The 20,672-nt window shown below is 47.1% G+C and overlaps 1 protein-coding gene across 2 annotated transcripts; it reads right to left on the reverse strand.

The window, feature by feature from the left end:
* Positions 1-1,923: 1,923 nt before the first annotated feature.
* Positions 1,924-20,672, reverse strand: LOC122155366 (histone H2B 5-like). 2 transcript variants are annotated; one of them, XM_042809192.1, is made up of 2 exons: positions 20,613-20,672; positions 1,924-6,050 (listed from the first exon to the last, which is right to left on the reverse strand). In XM_042809192.1, exon 2 carries the CDS (start codon positions 6,018-6,020, stop codon positions 5,640-5,642), a length of 381 nt encoding a protein of 126 aa, XP_042665126.1. In that variant the 5' UTR covers positions 6,021-6,050; positions 20,613-20,672; the 3' UTR covers positions 1,924-5,639. The 2 variants fall into 2 exon arrangements, with proteins under 2 accessions (XP_042665126.1, XP_042665127.1); XM_042809193.1 differs by lacking the exon at positions 20,613-20,672 and adding an exon at positions 19,981-20,057.

A 20,672-nucleotide genomic window follows, 5' to 3' on the forward strand; every position in this document is an offset into this window, starting at 1 on the left:
GAAGGGTTTGTCTTACAGTCTTACAGACAGTAAAAAGCACGAAATTGTCGGTGTTTTTTTTTTTTTGAACAACTGCATGAAGGGAGAAAATGTGAAATATTTTGAGAGCAGCTTTCCTTCATACGAGAAAGCAGAAGCGCCATTCCTCTCCCTTTCTCACACCATCTGTGTGTATTAACGCTAACTATTTTAGAAACAAAACATCTCTTACATCTTTCAAGCAAGCCAGGCTACACAATCCGTATAACCACCAAGGCAAGTACAGAAGCCATGTAGAAAAGAGGAAAAGCTTTCTTTTATGCTTTCTTCTAAGCTTCAGAGGCCTAAGAAATCTGCCTGAAGTTCTCCATAGTTCACAAGGAGTGCAAAGCAGACAGTGCATGAATTCATGTAGACGTCTTTTGGTACATCCAACCCAGTATCTTGTTTCCTGCAGTTACTGTGAGGGAATCATAGAATCTTACAATGGCCTGGGTTGAAAAGGACCACAGTGATCATCCAGTTTCAACCCCCTGCTGTGTGCAGGGTCGCCAACCAGCAGACCAGGCTGCCCAGAGCCACATCCAGCCTGGCCTTGAATGCCTCCAGGGATGGGGCATCCACAACCTCCTTGGGCAGCCTGTTCCAGTGCGTCACCACCTTCTGTGTGAAAAACTTCCTCCTAATATCTAACACCTAAACCTCCCTTGTCTCAGTTTAAAGCCATTCCCCTTCATCCCATCATTATCCACCCTTGTAAAAAGCTGCCCCCCTCCTGTTTATATGCTCCCTTCAAATACTGGAGGGCCACAATGAGGTTTTATCTCCAACATCCTTCAGCAAAGGGCTCAAGAGGTGAACTGCCCATGCTGTGGTCTGCTTCATTTCACACATTTTAATCTGGTTCTCTCGGTTTCTGCAGACAGCCACAGTCATGTGGCACTTGAGTCCATCTGATGGTCTCTGCATAACCAGTTCATAACTACATATTAACTGGATAACTAAAATGTTGGCTCCGTCCTCCCAGCATCCCAGAGGAGCGTGACCATAGGCTATGCTCTATCTTTTGTCACCTGGTTTGAGTCTTCCCGAGGCCCAGGTGTCAGTTCTGCTATAAAAATGCATTGTGAGTGCTGCTCTGCAAAGTGTTACCAGAGAGGAAATGAATATTAGCAGCAGCATTATTTATTTCTTCGGAGAGAAATGCTCTGGTTCAGATCAGTTAGATAGCTATTTTTTTCTAAATGCTTCTTTTTCTGAATTATGCTGAACTTATGAGGTTGTCTTTAGAGACTCTGAATCTCTTTAGCTCTGATTTCTGTTACATAGCACAGCTGAACTCTTAGCTTGTTTCTGCATCATGTGGCCTTAGCTTCCTTCTCCACCAGCAAAGCACCCTCATTTCCCAATGCAGTGAGTGCAGTATCATGCTGATGCCCAACAGATGAGTGCTTCATTTGAGGGTTCTTACTGATCCTTCTTTAAAAGGAAGCTCTTCTTCTTTCTGGGGTTTTCAGATGCTTAATCCTATTCCATGTTGCTGCCTACAAACATCTCATAGTCCAAAGAAAGATGGTTTCAGTGACAGCGATCACTAAGTCGCATAAACAGAAATTCGGAATGTGTCTGAAACACTTTTTTAGCTCAAGAATCTCAGTGCTTCTGGCTGAGTGAGGGGGAAGCGTTGCCCCTGGGGGCCACATGAGAGCTGATGGACAGCACGCACCACAAGCAGGAACCGCCTGCAGCTGTGTGCACAGGAGCAGGAAGGGGACACAGGTTTGGTGTAACTCATGTCCATGAGCACCATGAGCCCAGGAGTGCTCCCTTCCATAGGACACTGCCCTATGTTCCCAGCAGAATGAAGAACATAGGGCTTGCTTGGGGTTGTGAAAGGGCAGAAGCAAAGGCACCTCAGAGCTGCATCTCACCTGGCGTCCAACATTTACATCCTGCATTTACATTTTATTTATATGTTTAACAGAAAACAGGTAATCAGCTGCTATGTATCTCATAAAACAACAGTAATATAACACAGACCATACATTATGTAACACTTACTGTCAGAAAAACTCTGTGTACACAAGCCCGCAGGATACCATGCATGGATGCAAGCACGAAAGATTGCTCCCCAGGGGCTGGTCCCAGGGAACTTCCCAAATCCTAGCAGCAGATGATTTTTATGGTTTATATCTCATTCTTCCTTTCCCTGTAAACAGTTTGCTCTGGATGTGTCAGGAGATGCTGTGGTGGGAGGAGGGCTCCAGGCTATGCATAAGCCATGCCAAGCTTGGCTGGGTGTGGTGGGGACATGGGGATGCCTCTGTCCTGAGGGTGGTCTCAGGTCAGGTTCACAAAGGTCTCAGGTCACACACAGTGACCTCCAAGACAGACCCTCCTCCTCTGTTTGCTGCCACTCGTTTGCCATCCTTGACTGAAGATCCATCTGTTCAGAGTGTAAGCAAACCTCCAGGCCATGCACGTGGCTGCCCAGTTCTTCTGCAGGTTTAGGTCTCTGTGAAGCGTGGACTTGAATTCCCTCTGGGAAAGCAGAGTCCTCCCTAGGACATAGATCTATTACAACTAATTTTATCTCTTAAATTGTATATAAAACCAAGTAACTCATTGCAGTGTCTAACACAGGGTTAACATCAACGTTATGTTACTCCGTGCAGTTTCCTTTTCCAACCTTCAGTTCCTTTTTTTATTTTTTCATTTGTTGGCAAAACATGAGAATGTCCCAGAGGTGCTTCTGTTGCTGCAGTAGGAATCAGGTGGGGTCAGCACGACTAGGCATATTATTTTCATTTTCAAATTGTCTTACCAGTTCCAGAGCTGAAAAAACTTTTTAACAAGCGCAGACCCACAAGTAGGAAGCCCTCTTTTCTGCAGAACACCTCCTTACCAAGGACCTGTACAACATGCCACATCAATGTCAATGGACAATTGCTGCTTTGATCCTTCCACTTTCAGACCATTTTCTATTGCCCCGAAGGCTCAGCCCAAGCCCATCCCAGCCAAAATAGCTCCCAATGAACTGATGTGATTGTGAGCCTGCACAGACTGCAGAGAAACAGCTTTCATTTTATCACCTGTGCTTTGACTCTACGGCTGCTGACTTCACAACTGCTTTTGAGTCAGTCGCAGCTGATGGCAGCCTTGCCTCTCCCAGCTCAGCCCTCCCTTTGCTGCCTCAAGTGTCTGTGTGACAGTGACAAAACAGAGCAGCCACCAGAACTGGGTTAAAATGAACCCTGCAAGAGTAAAAAAAAAAAACAAAAAACTTTCATTTTAACCTAGATCAGTTCCTCAATCCTCTCCTTCAGGTTGTCAGGGGCAAACAGAAAATGATATGAAGGGAGAGTGAGGAGCAAATTATGTGTGAAATGACAGCCTAAGCTATAGGTGGATGGAGACGATCAGTCACAGCCACCAGGCGTTAAGCAACATAAAAACCTCCTTAAGCCTTCAAGTACTTCTGCAGTCTTAAATTGCCATTTCTCCTCTTTGAAACAGCCTTATTTCCCCTCTGCAACCCCTGCTTTCTGACTTCTGCTGGGAGAGGGGGCAGTGACGGTGGTTCAACAGTGCAGGTATGACAGTGCAGGTACTTTTTCATCTTTGGTATCTGATTTTGACTATTTAATTGGAAAACCAAAGGAGGTGCTAAGCTGTTTCTTCCAAAGTGCCATGAGGAAATGGTTGAGGTTGGCGACAGATTTCTGCTGCCAAATACAACTGCTGCTGCTGGGAGCTGCTTGCTGTGGATGCTGGAGTCTAGAGACACAGCTCGTGCTTTCTGAAAGACATTGCTAGTGATTCCTGCTGGAATTACTGTATGAAATGTGGCTGAAAACCCTCCAGTGTCCTGTCACTGAGCAAAGCACAGCAGGAGAGCCTGTTTTTGGGTGTGGGGTGCTCAAACCCCAAGCTGCAGTAGGCTGCCACCTGTCCTTAGCTCCTGCACAGTGACCATGTGGGAGCTCACCTTACTCCCAGGTTTCTGAGGCGCTCTCAGTGGCACGGCCACAAACAGCCCCTTCCTCAGGCCAACTGGATTCTGCAACATCCTTATAAGCCAGGAAGTGACTGAATCTTCCAGACATGCAGAATTCTGCATCTTCAAAAATGACACAACAAGGGTCCCCATCATTCTCAAAGGGAAAAGAAAAAAGATGGAGATAAAAAGTAGTGGAAAACGAGAGATGTACCACAAGACTGTTATTTAGGGGGAATTTGTCCTATTATCAGCAATGAATTTTGGACAGCACCTGCATTAGTTCTGGATGCTGTGTCTTTGCTGCTCTTTTACAGAATAAATTGCAAAAAGCAATTTAGGCATGAATCTTTTTGATCTGAAAGTGCTAAAGCCTACCAGAAATTTTGACTTTTTTTCAGTGTTGGCTAATTTTGTGTTCTGAGTAGGAAGCTTCAACTTCACACCATTTCTACACATGCTCCTTATCTGTTACCCAGCAGTTCAGGCATGCTAAACTTGTAACTGAGACATTCCTCCACTAATATCTATGGCTTTATGGGGATTTCATTATTGCTCACCTTACTGTAGATTTTGAGAAGTCATGGGGAATATCTGAAGTAGCTTAGAATGATTTAATTTGTGAAATACTAGTGGGATGCAGTGATATTTTAAGAGTCCCTACCTATTCACCCAGCCCTGACTTTGTTTTGCTTGACAGCAAATGAGCGAAGCAGGGAAGGCAGGGGCAAGGTGAGCTGCCCACAGCCCCTTGGACAGCACCCACTTGTCCATCCTTACAGTGAACATGGCAGAAGAGAGCACACAGGCAGAAAAAAGTCTCCAAGAAGAAGCAGCATTAGCAATGTCTTGCACACTGAAGTAGGTCTCAGAATTGGCAAAGCAGCAGCTGGAGGAGGTAATGACCGGGTTCCACCATTGCCCTTGTTGGTCCAGATGCTTTGGCACAAGCTGAGAGCCAGCTGGTGGCTCTGGCATCTTGGTGGGTAAGGCCACACATGCCTGTGCCACCAGCCTGCTCGCTTCTCCTCCCTCAGGAGCAGCAAGGAGGGACAGCACATGGCATTATCACAGCATCTTTAACAGAGGCCTTGTACACCATTGCCAAGCAAGATCTCTGCTGGATCAGTACAGATTTTAGTCTATGGACTGTGCCTGGTGGTTGCTGTGGCTGATGTCAGCTTGACCTCTACACGTAGGCTGTTTTGCTGTACAACAGGATGGATCCTGACTATCACAGAGTGGATGCAGTGCAGTCTTCTTGGTGCCCATCTTGGACGACTGTATGAAAGCAGACAGGAAGACTTCAGAGGCAATATCTCTGGAGCAGCCAGCCATCATGGCCAGCACCACACATGCATGTTTTTCAAGCACAAAGAAGAACTTGGATATGCAGCAGCCAGTCCCTTCAGATAAGATGTGAAAGCAGAGGCCTCCTCCACCAGCGTCGCCTGATGTGCAGCGTGCGGAACCCGTAGCACATCCTGAATTCACAATGAAAAGAAGCCAGCATCCGGTTCGCTGCCTCATCTTCTACTAGCCAGCTCCTAACGCCCATCCCAAGTCTGTCCACCGCCATGGAGAATAGCTGTGACCTTCATCCAAACCATAGCTGCCTACCTGTGCCTGTGCTCAATGGGCCCACCGGAGAAGAAGCGCCGGGCTACTTGGAGCTGGTGTACTTGGTGACGGCCTTGGTGCCCTCGGAGACGGCGTGCTTGGCCAGCTCTCCGGGCAGCAGCAGGCGCACGGCCGTCTGGATCTCCCGCGAGGTGATGGTGGAGCGCTTGTTGTAGTGCGCCAGGCGCGAGGCCTCACCCGCGATGCGCTCAAAGATGTCGTTGACAAAGGAGTTCATGATGCCCATGGCCTTGGAGGAGATGCCGGTGTCGGGGTGGACCTGCTTGAGCACCTTGTAGACGTAGATGGAGTAGCTCTCTTTCCTGCTCTTGTGTCGCTTCTTATCGCCCTTCTTCTGCGTCTTTGTCACGGCTTTCTTGGAGCCCTTTTTGGGGGCAGAAGTGGACTTTGCTGGCTCTGGCATCCTGAGAGCTCTTTTTTCTGGTTCTTGAAGCTGCTCGGAAAGAACACAAAAAATCACATTCATTTTTATTCTCCTATGGTATAGTTCTACTGAAAGATGCATCAGTGCCGTCTCCAAATCTGAGACAACCACCCCACGACCCCATCCAAGTGTTTTTGAACTGCCACTGGGAACCACACTGGTTTGTGATTATTTTTGTGTTGCTTTCTGTTTGAATCCCCATGATACTGGCCTTGTCAACACTGCTGAACCCAGACCCAGCTGGCATCTGCTTAGTAAAGATGGGCTGGGGATGGACATATTTCTGAGAGGGACACCAAAGTTCCAAATAAAGCATTAACTGCAGCATGGATTAAGTTCAGTCTTTCTGGAACATGCTGGAGGCACTTGGATGATATCACTGCAGCCAACTTTTTATGAGGCTGTTTATTTTGTACAGCTACTACAAACTCCAACACAACTTTTTGTTTGGCACGTCCACAAAAGTTTGAGAGCGCCCATATTTATGTGGCTACTGTTTTACATCACATATTATAAAGGAACATAAAAATAACATTGTTTTAAGGTAACCAGCTGAAGCACTGGAATCTCTCAGCATGAAATTTAGTAAAAATGTAAAGAATTAGAGAAACTCAAAGGAGATGTCAGGAATCATGTGACAGAGAAGCAGGAATGCAGACAGGAGGAAACAAAATGCTTTTGGGCTACATGTTGGTTGAGGCAATCTTCACAAATCTTCATTTCTGGCTATTTGGGGCTTTCTGCTTTGTGGGGAGCAGGCCTCTGTTGGCCAGCCTACGTCAAAGATGTTGGATTCTCTGAGTTTTAATTAATTCCACCACAGCTTGCAGAGCCTCGACCTTTAGCTGCCTGTTGTCGTCAAGGAGTGCTGTAACAAAAGGGTGGTATGTAAACAGGTCATAAAAGTGGATGCCTCCTCTACACTACAAATTTACATGTGTTTTATTGTGGGTCAAGGGAATAACTGTGCTGCAGCCTGGTCTCTTATTACAAAGGTTTTGTCTTTGAGTGCTCCCTTGGAAGACAAATCTCCTGCAGGCTCTGGATGCTGGAGGATCAGCTTCCAGCATCGCCCCAGGGCTTGGTCTTTCATGGCTCTGCAGTCTCCTGCCTCCTGCTGAGGCTGCACCTCCCTCGAAGACAACCTATGGATGCCAGTCAGTTGGCCAAGAGAGACAAAGGAGAATCAAGGCTGATGGCACATGTGGATATCATAGAATAGCTTGGGCTGGAAGCAATCTTAAAGACCATCTATTTCCACTCTGTGGGTGGGGACACCTCCCGCCAGACCAGGTCACTCAAACATGTAGAAGGATGTGGAGTAACCAGGCATGCCCATCCAGAACAACTTCTTACCTTTCTATAAAACCTCCAAAGATTTTCACCAATCTATCTGCTTGATTCTTCCACCCTTCTAAATTCCTTTCTGGTGTTTTTCTCAGTGGAGTTATTTGGATGGGTAAATTCTAGATTGACCTAAAATACAGAACGCACCTCAAAACTCTGACACCTGTTCACTCAGATGTTGTGTTTTCCTCCTTTGGTGACAACAACATTTTTCTTCCTTTTTTTCTCTACTTGAGAAGCAACATTCAAGAGAAGCAAACCCCTACTGTTCTTGTCTGCAGACTTGAAGATAAGTCTTTTTAAGGGAAAGGCATTTTTCCAAGACAAGAAATAACTGTGCACTTTCTTCATTTTCTCTTGGGCTAATTCCCTAACTGAAAAAACACTGCAACTGAAAAATGGACGTGACTCTTTCTTATGCTTACAGGACAGTTTCAGCTGTTCAACTCATTGAAGTCCTTGGGTAGTGCAGCCAGGATCTCAGTTTTCTCCCATTTATAGCTGTGATGAGGGGAGGAAAGATGCTAAAGCTCAGAGATTAGCACAAATGCTTCAGTGTCCTTGCTTTTCCCCATCTATTTCTTTGTAGCATACAGTTTAACAGCTAAATAATACCTTCTTTGGGAACTGGCTTCCTGCCTTCCAGTTTGCTGGGACGATGCCCAGTACAAAGGGCCTGATTGAGGCTGCTAAGTGCTAAATAAATCATGTCAATAATGGCCCACAGTACCACCTAGAACTCTGGTGACACCGCTATTTTTCTGCCACACAGACAGGTACTGCCTTGCTACAGAGGTGAAATTAGTGGGATTATCCCAGGGTGTCCACGAGGACAGTCTGCTGAGCAAACATTATCTACCTTAGGAAAAAAAAACAACAATCACATTTCTTTCCTTTCTCAGGAAAAGAAAAAAGAACAAAAAGAAAACCTGAAGAGACCAACATTTATTATTTTGCATTTAGAAGCATTGCCACGATGTCCGGCTTTTTTACATGGAGTGTGGCTGACCCCTTGATTGGAGAGGCTGTGGGGTTTTCACCCTTGGGGACACACAGAACCCAACTGGATCCGGTCCTGGGCAGCCAGCGGCAGCTGGTCCTGGTGGAGCTGCACTAGACAATCTCCAAAAGTGCCTCCAGCCTCAGCCATTCTGTGGCTGCTGGAGACTGAAGCCGGGTACCCAGAACAGGCTTTAGAAGTTGTGCTCCCCCAGATAGACATTTCCCATGGGATGCTGCAGCTAACAGCACCCCTACAAGCACTCCTGGTGAGGGGTGATGACACTGGTCTCCAGGCACTCCAGGTCTTTGGGAAGCAGGATACAGCCATGCAAGAAGAGGCACTTGGAATCAGCAAGGTGAGATTTAAAAGGATTCAGGCTCCTGAGGAAAATCTTCTGGAATGTTTTTCCTTTACTTTCTATGCTGTGAGTCAATCAGTTACCATTGTTGGCATTTGTTTCCCTTCCTCAGAAAAACAACAAAACCACTGCAGTATTTCTTCCAGCAGTCCTATGCTGTAAGCAGCAGCCTGCCTGCTGCTAGGGAGCAGAGTGGTAGGAAGTGACAGATACACCTTTGCCTTAACACCCCTTTCCTCAGCATCATTAAAAGGAAAAAGAGTTGAAAACATATTCAAAGAGATGAATCACTGCAGCCTCTCTGATCTGAAGAGTCCTGCTGAGAAATCCCATATGAAGCCTGATGCTGCCTGCATCTTTCCTATGCCTGATACACTGACAGCCAGACTGGAAGAGAGGCTCCCTCAGCAATTCTTTCTTATTTTTGGGGTTGCTGCCATAAAATCAGCACCAAGTTAGTACCAGTGGTGTGCAAGGATGACAAGGGCTGGACCATTCTTTGGCCTTTAGGACCTCTCCTCATGCAGAGGTGGAAACAGCACTCACATTTTTCCTCCTTTTCTCTCACAGAATCTGTCCCTGCTGAGATGAGCTTCATGGCATCTGTTGTAAATCCTCACGCCCGCCGCACTGCCCCCTTGCTGTAATTTACTAACAGCCACAAGGACTACATTTCTATCTTGGTACTTTGTTCTTGGGATGTTTTGATGAAAAAAAAAAAAAGAATATTTGTAGGAAAATCTGAAGCTCTCATCTTTCTGACATCTGGTACTCTTCTGATACTTGGTGATCCTCTGACGATCTATTTTAATCCTTGTTCTAATAAATAAGAGCCAAGAGGATCCTGCTCTTTACTCTGCCCCTTACATATGAAAGTTTTCTTAGTTCAGGTCAATTATTGTCCCATTTTTTAGTTTCTCTCGTGATATAAAATCAAGAAAACTTGGCTTTAATCCCACACATCAAGAAACCTGAAATTTGCTATTGCTGTCGGTTTTACTATCAAACACAAAGAAAGGCAACAAATATCAGAATGTTCTGCAGAAAAGTTTCTTAAATGGCTTTATCTACTCAGAAATGTTTGCATGAGTGCAGACAGATCTGTCAAATGCAGTTAACAAGTTACCAGATGTCAGCAGATGACTGTTATTGGAGCACATTTCTGCAAAGGGCAGATCCCCTCCCTTTTACAATGGATTGCAATGTACCTCACGGTTATTAAACGAGAACCCTCTCATCCAGCTGCGTCGTTAAGTGATACCTGAGAAAACAGGCACGTAGTTTATGGTTATTTGGTAGCAAGCTCTGCCTAGGCAGCAAAACAGATCAGAAGTGAGGTGAGTCACGGTGAGACGCTGGTGACGCTTCCTCATGTGTAAAAACTGGTAGTCATGTTTTGGACTGGGAAGAATTTTTCTCTTGGCATGTTGTGTGGCATGTGATCATGAGGTAACGCTTGCTTTCTTCTGAGGTAAGGAGGAAAACAGTTTCCTAGAATAAGGTAGACTAATCTGAGCTGATTTTTTTCTGAAGGTGGAGGGCCAAAGAGCAGATTTCAGGATTCCCATATCAATAATAGTGCCCGCCCCCAATTCCACATGCTCCGCTGTGTTTTATTTAGTTGTTCCTGTAAAGTAACCATTTCAATGGCTAAATGTTTAATCCAAATTTGGATTCATGGTTACATATTGGACCATGAAAATCTGTTAAAACTGAAGCTCTCCCCCTCCTCCATCATATTTAAAGAAATGCTACAGCTCACTCCCACACACTACGTTCCAAGTGACCCACAGCTTTAGAAGAAACACAAGCAGAGTAACAAAGAGAGATACACTGGTATCCTAACCCTGTGACTGCTCCTCATCCTTGCTCGTGGTAACGCATTACCTGGGACTTCCGTCCAGGAACCTCCTTACAGTAACCTATGCTTTGCTTTTCTTTGCAGGCATTTCCATTTACAATTTTAGAAAACACATTTCTGAACACCAGCAACAGCTGTAATTTCTTGTGCTACCTCTACTGAAGCTCCAATTACTTCTCAGGACTGTGGGAACATCAGAGATGCTTATGCACCAAGTATAGAGCAGGACCATAGATCAGAGCTGTCTGCAGGGAACATATACTGAATTTCTAAAGAAAAGAAAATCTTATTCATGAACCAAGCAGAGCAGCAGAGGGACACAGGACTGCAAGAAGAATGGCTGTCAGGAGGTTAAATATTGCTCTTGTTACTCTGAGAGTGCCTGAAGTCAGTGGGGGTTTAACCTGCGTCTGAAACCACAAGTACAATATTTAGAGGTGCTTAGCACCAGCAGACAGCACTGACTTCCACTGGAATGCTGGAGGTTCAGTACTTAGCAAAAATCAGACTCTGTGTTTTATCAGGGTTTTGTTGCTGCAAATAAATATGTGGGTACTTAAAAAAGCTATTTAATGTGACTTTCATCTGCTCGTCCAAAGATCACTTGATAGCTACCTGCTCTGGCATCTCTCCATTCTACACTCTTGAAAATAGGTCCTAACAAATACAAAAAGGAGAAATTATATTTTTGATAGATCAATACCCTCTGAAAGTTTACAGGAGTATATCTCGTACTGTAATCTGCTACAATTATGCTCCAGTCAGCTTTCTCTCTTTCTTAAAGAGCCATGGTTTAAGAGAAGTATATATTATCACAATCATCCTCCACACCCTCAGTACTAGAACCTCCAAGAGAGAACACAACCAGGCTCACCTTCATCCCTTGCGTTTATCAGCAAGTCAAAACATTAACACAACATAAGCTTCAGCACAAGCATCCTTTACAAATTTCATAGTTACTGGGATTTGCCTCTTCCACAAATCCTTTCCGTAAGCAACAGCCACCTGAGTGACTGCAGGAGCGAGGTGAGAACCAGTGCAGATGTATGAGGCACCTCTTCCTTCTCCATCACCCATTGCCAGGTGTCAGGAGTTTTGTGTGACCTCTCCATTTCTACAGATAACCCACGTAGCAGAAAGGCACTAGAGCAGGGACCATGCTCCAAAATGTTCCCTGACTGGGAATAACATGGAAAATCACGCAGAAGTGGAAAGCTACGTTCCCACACAGACTGAAGATCAGACCAAGTCATGAACGTTTTAAGAATGGTGGGCACATCAAAACAGAAGTACTACCAGTCTCCTCTGGCACAGACGAAACCTTTTTGTGAACCTTTGTGCCATGTATACAAGTCTACGCTCAACAGAACAGCAAGTATCCGAAACTCTCCTCCATGTGCAGAGATGCAGCTGAGCAAGGGTGTGCTTTGTGCAGCTGTAATCAATCATGACCCACATTCCTTCCAAATGAGAGCCTCCAAGTTCAATTATAGTCCTGCAGTTACTGTGCCTGCCCCTCCACATTTCAGCATTTCCTGAAAATGATTGAAAAAATAATATTGGAAAGCATGTAATTAATGAAAAAGTCAAGAATATGTGAAAGCTGCTTTATCATCAATGTAAAACACAGGAGTCCAGGAGTGCAATGTGCAAATGCGCGCATTGCATCTGTAAACCAAACAGGTACATTTGAAAGTGGTCTGTCATGCCACAAGCTACACATGTCAGATTTCATTCTTGCAAGGTACTCAAAACACTGCTATGTGTACATTAATAACAAATTGGGCCATTTACAGCAATTTCACTGGAAAAGGAAGATGTGTGACTGTCACTGCAGGGAAAGGAAGACTAGCATCCTTCCCCAGAGCTCCCAGCAGGCAGGAACAGACCAGCAACGCAGCCCAAGGCTGCTGACACCTTTCTGCTGCAACCAGCAGATCGCATTACCGCAGCCCCCAATTGCAGAACATTGGAGGTCACAGCTGCAGGGACAGGGACAGGTTCTCCTAGGGCAGGGGATGAGGAGAACATGGCTTGCACAGTGCAGCAAACAGCACTCAGAGGGAGCTGGCTGCTCTCCAGGAACAGAGCAGGGTGAAAATGAAGGACAAAAGAATTGTTTAAGTTAAACCCTGCAATAAGAACTGACCATAAACTGTTTCAAAATGTTCACAAATAGTTTCATGCTGGAGATGAGATATGGAAAACTTTACCTGAAAGTGGTGTGAGATGGAGGGAGAAGAGAGGAGAAATTTAGAAGTCTATATCTTTGAATCATACCATAGTATCATAGAAAGGCCTGCGTTGAAAAGGACCACAGTGATCATCCAGTTTCAACCCCCTGCTATGTGCAGGTCGCCAACCAGCAGACCAGGCTGCCCAGAGCCACATCCAGCCTGGCCTTGAATGCCTCCAGGGATGGGGCATCCACAGCCTCCTTGGGCAGCCTGTTCCAGTGTGTTACCACCCTATGAGTGAAAAACTTCCTACTAATATCTGACCTAAACCTCCCCTGTCTCAGTTTAAAACCATTCCCCCTTTTCCTATCACTGTCAACCCATGTTGATAGTTCAAATCTGATTTCTTTGGAAAGGATCCCTAGGATATGGCTCTGACAGAGTAGTAAGCAGCTACTCTGCATTAACCAAGCAATTTCCTTCTGCTCCATACTGCCAGGCTACTGGGCTGCCAACAAAAAGCAGAGAAGCCTTTCACCTTGCTTTCTTCTTTCTTTGTTATTTTTGTTATTGTCCCTTCCTCCTTTCTTTCCCACCCATTGTAGAGGCCCAGAGTTTTGGAGAAGCCTGCAACCACTTGTTCCCATTCAACACATGATATGGGTACCAAGGCTGACACTCTGCTTTGACTGAGCAGCCATGGGGCTGAAGGGCTTGCACTTCCTCAGAAACACTGGAAAAATGCATTTCAGGTCAGCTCACACCCAAATTCCATACTCCACAGCCTGCCTGCAAATGGAGTTCTAAGTGGTGTTTTAATCCAACTCTAACACTGAGACATCATTGTCAAAGGGAGTACACGTGCTAGCCACTACCAGCTGAAAAAAGCAATCACCCTCCAAAGAAATCAAAGCATAATTAGGGATAAGTCAATATTTACATCAGGCTGCAGCGCAAAGAGCTCTCTGCTGCAGACTTGGTGACAACCACTAGACCAGCACTGAAGAGAAGAGGGCTGGTGGACAAAGTGACAGCCCCAAATGCCAGCGGTCCTTGCTGGTAGGTAGCAATTAGAATGCCTAAAGGTAAGACTTGCTTTTCAAAACACAAAAGGGTTGTCAAGCACAGTCTGTGTAAAATGTCACATTATCTGTACCATACTGTTATTTTTAGCCATCCATGGCTTCATCCTCCTACGCTCATTTTCCTCGAGGCTCCCACGCCTTCAGTTTCCTAAGCTGTTTCTCCCCTAGATGAGGTGCTCGCCCCTTGCTCTGCCTCCTCACTGCTGCTGCCCCTCTCAGCACTCCCCCCACAGAGCTCACTGATGTCCTAGATCCAAGAGCCACATGCTTATGGAATTTGCCCAAGCCCTTATCTTGTGTTCTGCCCTCGCTGTTTAGCAGGCTGGACTGAGGACCCACAGGCACACAGAAGAATAGAACAGAGGAATTAATTCTGGTGTGGGAGAGGACAGGAAGGGTGGGACAGCTGCAGCATCCCTATCTCCAGGACAGTGCTCCTGTATTTACAGTGCATTTAAGATGCAGACACATCAAGAACAGAACTAAAATTCTTTATACTAGGGATGGTCAGATAGTTCACTCCCAATGGGATGCTCTGGTGTTCCCTATCCCAGGATGCTGACTCCTGCCCTGCAGCATCCCACATGAATCCTGAGCATTTTTCTGGTTCCAGAGAGGACAAGGTCTCTCTCTGCTGATGTTTTAGCAACATCCTTACCCTTTCTTCAGCCGTGTTTCTCAACTGTTCCCTCTTTTTGGTACCCTGTTTCTCGATTCTGGCTGACCTTGAGACAGAGGAACACGGAGACTCATATGAAATTCTTTTTCTGGCCCATTAGCCAGAAAAATGGATCATCAGATGTTTTTTTTTTTCTTTCTGAGAATCACTGAGATTCTTCTTTAAGCTTTAAATTTCAGAGGGGTCTCAACTCATTCCTTCTCTGGCTCCTGAACCTCATAACAGAAATTTCTTTAGCAGAAATATCACGTTTTCTGCTCAAGCTTCCCCTCACCTTCTACAGCAATTCATATCCTCTATGTTACACAGTATAACCTTGCTGAAGGTCCATTTTCATTTCCCCCATCCTTTCTTCCATTGCCTCCTCCACAGACATTCATTGTATTGCCATCTTTGCTTTTTGTTCTTATTGCTATCCATACACCTTCATTTGTGCAGTATTTTCTGATTGACAAATACCAGCCTATTACATATAATCTCTTCACCTGCAAGTGAAAGAGCTAAAGAGGTTACACAACCAGGTTACAAAGAGCAATTTGATGTGCCCATCTTTCCTAACTTTTGCTTTTGGTCTGATATGAACAGAGGCTAGAAAGGTGGGCCCGGGTGAACCTGATGAGGTTCAACACGGCAAAGTGCAAAGTTTTGCACTTGGGTCAGAGGAATCCCAGGCATCCGTACAGGCTGGAAGGAGAGGTCCTTGAAAAGCAGCCCTGTGGAGAAGGACCTGGGGGTCCTGATAGATGAAAAACTTAACATGAGCCAGCAGTGTGCTCCTGTGGCTCGGAGAGCAAATGGTATCCTGGGGTCCATCAAAAGAGGGATGGCCAGCAGGGACAGGGAGGTGATTGTCCCCCTCTACTTGCTCTTCTGAGGCCCCATCTGGAATACTGTGTCCAGGTGTGGAGCTCGCAGTACAAAAAAGACAGGGTCTTTTTTGAGAGAGGGTCCAGAGGAGGGCCATGAAGATGATCATGGGACTGGAGTACCTCCCCTATGAGGACAGGCCGAGGGAGCTGGGCTTCTTCAGCCTGGAGAAAAGAAGGCTGCGGGGTGACCTCACTGCAGCCTTTCAATACCTAAAGGGAGCCTACAGAGGGGAGGGGAATCAACTCTTTGAAAGGGTTGATATGTGTAGGACGAGGGGAAATGGTTTTAAGTTGAGGGAGGGGAGATTTAGGTCAGACATCAGGGGGAAATTCTTTACCCAGAGAGTGGTGAGGTAGTGGAACACCAGTACACTCTGGCTGCCCAGAGAGGTTGTGGATGCCCCGTCCTTGCAGGTGTTCAAGGCCAGGTTGGATGGGTCCCCCCAGGGCCTGGGTTAGCATTAAACATGGAGGTTGGTGGCCCTGCATGTGGCAGGGGGGTTGGAGATTCATGATCCTTGAGATCCCTTCCAACCCTGGCCATTCTGTGATTCTATGAACACTGTCTTTGCTGTCAAAACAAAAAATCCTTTGTCACCATGGCTGCAGCCCCACTGTTTCTTCCTCCTGCATGGGCTACTTTGGGGAAGGATCTCCACACACTGACCCACCTTGCCTCTCCAGATGGCACATCTTGTGGTAGAGACGAGTCCTCTGCACATGGAACCCCTTCCTGGTCCTGAAGTAGTACAGGTAGTACACTGCCAGCATTTAACAGTGAGCACAGAAAACCTTGGACCACTTGAGTATTTTTGCTGAATTCAGAAAAAAACCCACCTATTCTAAGGAAGTTTTTAGGATGGTCTGAAAGATAAATAATCACCCCTGACAGATCGCATCTTCAGGAAGGTCGGTGAAATAATATGACAAGAGTGGTGATTAACTCTCACCACAAAGGGAAATGTTGAGCTGATGTAGGTGGCACACAAAATCCCCCACTCCCTTTATGAGTCAGGTAAGCTGCCAGGAGGTGAAGGTGGGATCCGTGGGATGGAGCTCTGTTTGCCCCAGCCACTCAGCAGTATTCTTTTTGAAAGACAAAAAAATAAATAGTTCAATTATTAAATCAGATTTTTCAAAATTAAGTTTGATTTAAATAGCAAAATCTAACACTTGCCCTCAATCTCCAACGATGCTGTCTGCAGTGATAGGCAAGGAGAAATATTACTAAACAACTCCACCCCCTGAGGTTAAAATAGCATTTCTGGGTAATGCATCTATTCTTCTGCCTCCCACCCACACCTGTGATCCTGCAGTCACATTGCTTCTCTCTCTCTGGCTTCAGAAAAAGAAGCAGGCAAGCCAGGATCCCAGCCCCACACAGAACTTGGCCCTAAAGAAGAAAAAACATTTCTCTCACAATGGCTGCAGAGCGGTTTAACAAATGCATAAAACAAGGCAACTGGGGGAGGGAAAGGAAAAGCATTTTTTGGTCCTATTTTGGATCAGACCAGGATTCAAAAGATAATTTAAATCATCAAACATCCCGAGTTGGAAGGGACCCATGAGTATAACTGAATCCAACCCTTGGCTCCACAAAGGACCACCCCCAAAATCAGATGGTACGTCTGAGAATGTTATCCAAACGCACCTTGAACTCCAGCAGCTCGGAGCCGCCCACCGCCCCGTCAGTCAGCAACCTTTCCCGAGCCCCTTTTCCCGCCCCTCCCCTGACGCAGCTCCATGCCGTTCCCTCGGGCCCTGCCGCTGTCACACAGCAGAGCTCAGCGCTGCCCCTCCGCTCCCTGTGAGGAGCTGCAGCCATCAGGCCTCCCCTCAGCTCCTCTGCTCTGTGCTGAGCAATAGATAGCTGTGTCCCTTATTTAAAATTATAAACTTTTCATTACCAAAATGAAACTCAGAAATGTGAAGTAAATACCATCAGTTACTTAGGCTCCAGTGAAGGCTCAACAAGCTACTTTCCCAGTTTCCCTCCTGAATTTAGGAACGTTTCCCACACACTTAATTCTTCAGTCTACCTGACAGTGTGTCTCTGAGCAAGGGCACAGAGCAGTACCTGCGGGTGCTGGGAAAGAGAGGTGACAGGATCAGACCTTCAGCACGAGTTAGTTCTTTGTTTCAGCTGGAGAATGGAAGATCTGAAGTGGAGTCTGCATAAATGTATGGATGGGTGCGTCTATACACATGGAAATGTCAGCCAGGAGAAAGGACACAGTGGGACAATGAGCAGTGTGGGAAAAAAGTGCTAAGGGGAAGGTTGAGTACAGCCCCTGCAACATCTTTCTTCCTAAACAGGAAAGATACGGATTTGATGATTGGACTACTCTTCAGTGGACTGGTTGTGAGATTGTACCCAGAGATGGTGGTCAGTGGCTCAGCGTCCGCACAGAGATCACTGATAGGTGGTGCACCCCAAGGGTCAGCACTGGGACTGGTGCTCTGTAACATCTTCATCAACGTCACTGAGTTGAGTAACCCTCAGCACGTTTGCTGGCGACACCAAGCTGTGGGGTGTGGTCAACACACCTGAGGAACGTCATCCAGAGACCTAGACAGGCTCGAGCAACGGGCCCAAGTGAACCTCATGAGGTTCAACAAAGCCAAGTGTGAGGTTCATGGCAACCCCTGCTATCAGCACAAGCCGAGTGATGTAAGAATAGAGCACAGCTGGCCACGAGCCAGCAATGTGCCCTCACAGCCCAGAAAGCCAACCATACCCTGAGCTGCATCAAAAGCAGCACGGCCAGCAGGGCAAGGGAGGTGATCCTGCCCCTCTGCTCTGCTCTGTGAGACCTCACCTGGAGTACCGTGTCCAGATGTGGAGTCCTCAGTGCAGGAGAGACATGGACCTGCTGGAGTGCATCCAGAGGAGGGCCACAAAAATGATCCAAGGGATGGAACACCTCTCCTATGAGGACAGGCTGAGAGCTGGGGCTGTTCAGCCTGGAGAAGAGAAGGCTCCAGGGAGATCTGAGAGTGGCCTTTCAGTGTCTTAAGAACAGCTAAATGAAAGAAGGGGACAGACTCTTTAACAGGGTCTGCTATGATAGAACAAGGGGAAATTGTTTCAAACTAAAAGAGTGAAGGTTTATACTGGATATGAGGAAAAAGTTTTTACAATAAAGGTAGTGACGCACTGGAACAGGTTACCCAGAGATGTGGTGAAAGCCCAGTCCCTGGAGACACTCAAGGTCAGGCTGGATGGGACCCTGAGCACCTAACTGAGCTGTAGGTGTCCCTGTGCACTGCAGGGGATTGGACCAGATGACCTGTAAGGGTTCCTTCCAACTCAAATGATTCAATGATTCAATAGAGATTTCAGAAAGGAGAGAGCAAGACAGACTATAAAAATCAAGCCAGGAGAAGAAGTAAAAAAGATGGGAGAAAGAGAGAACATATGAAATGGCACAAAACTGCTTTTCTCCTCTCAAGCCTTTTCTCTCAGAGAGAAGGGGGCAGGCAGGTAAAGTAACCAGCATAATGTCAGGTAAGAGGGACACAGAGGGCTGCAAGAAGAAAGAAAGACCTGGCACAGCAGAGAGGGAAAATAAGAAACTGTGAGGAGCACAGCCCTGGAAGTGAAGGAATAAAACCAAGCAGAATAATAGGGAAGGCCCTGGAGATGAAAAGTGACACCGTCCTGCAAGGCTGCTGCTTTCATCTGAGACAGAAATCCAGGAGGTCACCGAAATTGCTGCTTGGATCTCACATTTGAAACTTTAAGATAGGTGTTTTTTTCACCACAACTTATCCTCCTTTCCAGTGCTGATGACATTGATTACCACGCCCCCCACTTAACACCTCCGTGCCAAGGAACAAAGCTCTGAGACTATCATGCCTGCAGCAGACTGCTTCCTTTGCATCTGGAGGCTTCTGCAGAAATACCTCCGTAGACAAATCCAAATTGCTGCAGCTCCCAAATTGCCATGAAAGAGTTGAGTATCGTTAGCGGGATGAGGAAGGAAATAGGAAGGAAAGAGAGGCACACGCTCAGGGGAAGGCTCGTTTTGTTTTCATAATTAGCAAATCATACAGTACGGAGGGAAAAATTGCTGCTGGGACCTGAGCTGTCAGTCCTTCACACATCAAATAATAGGAACCAAGAGGAGGGTGTGGGAATTGCATTCAGATGATCAAATTCCTCCTGTTATTAGTGTGCGTTCAGTGTAATAAAACCTCATCAGGGAAAGTACACACTGTAACAGAAATCCTATGGAGGTTATAGAGCAAAACCCCAGGAAGACCAAACAGTGTTCCCAGGCAGCCTGAGACCCAATGCAGTGCTGGCGGCACCAGGAGCAGCACATGGAGATGAATGAAGCCCTGTTTGTATATGTGCCATGCAACTGCATGCTCCTGGCTCTCATTTTCTGTGATCTGACTCAGCCTCCGCACAGATCCACTCCCCCAGGTTTTGATTCATAAATCCTTCATCTCAGGGAAAGTTACAAAGACATGACACAAGCAAAGGGCACGCGATGACGTGAAATGGGAGAACGGCAGCGTGGAATGCGCTCCGCTGCGGCCCCGTGCACTGACCTGCTGCCATAAAGACAGCCCCGGGCCGTGCCCAGGGCAGGGACCTCGCCGGGTACACCGCCAGGCCGCACACGGGGCTGCTCCGGAGCTGCATGGTGACCACTGGGCTATGCGCTCTGCGTCCCCCGGGCCAGCGGATGGGACACGTGCGGGACGGAAAGTAAGAGGCTTTCTCCCTTTAAGCAACGAAAGAGATCGGCGTTAACAGCAGCAGTGCAGATACAACAGATGATGCATGAGCAATGGTGTATGGCGCTCTATGCTTACTAAACAATTAACGAGCACCCACAGCGTCGGTGCAGCGATGCACCCACGCAGGACTGACCCTTCCCCGCAGCCTGCTCTGCTGGGTACGAGCTCAAGACAGCGGGCCCAGCCGCGGGTGCCGCGGGGCCACTGCAGCGGGACAGGGCTGAGGGCTAAGTCCCGCGCCCGGCGTGGGCGCGGCTCCGGCCCCGCGAGCGGCTCCGGGACAGGGCTGGCAGCGGCGCGGCACCAGGTGCCGCAGGGCTCCGGGTGCGGCACGGCGCATCTCTGCCAGCGGCCGCCGCTATCACACGCGTTCCGGCACAGGCTGCATAACAAAGAGCATTCTCAGCCCCGTCCCCGCGGCCGGGCACGGAGGTCCTTGCCTGCTAGGCGTCCGGGCTCCTCCGCGGGCGGGCTCCGGGCGCGCTGCAGCTCGCCGGGGC

Source organism: Centrocercus urophasianus, unplaced genomic scaffold (genome assembly GCF_019232065.1).
Source record: "Centrocercus urophasianus isolate 14NV4802_14NV808 unplaced genomic scaffold, USGS_Curo_1.0 seq_1106, whole genome shotgun sequence".
NCBI lineage: Eukaryota > Metazoa > Chordata > Aves > Galliformes > Phasianidae > Centrocercus > Centrocercus urophasianus.

Coding starts and splice junctions, on each gene's coding strand:
- LOC122155366 (XM_042809192.1), bottom strand. CDS start 6,020: ATGCCAGAGCCAGCAAAGTCCACTTCTGCCCCCAAAAAGGGCTCCAAG.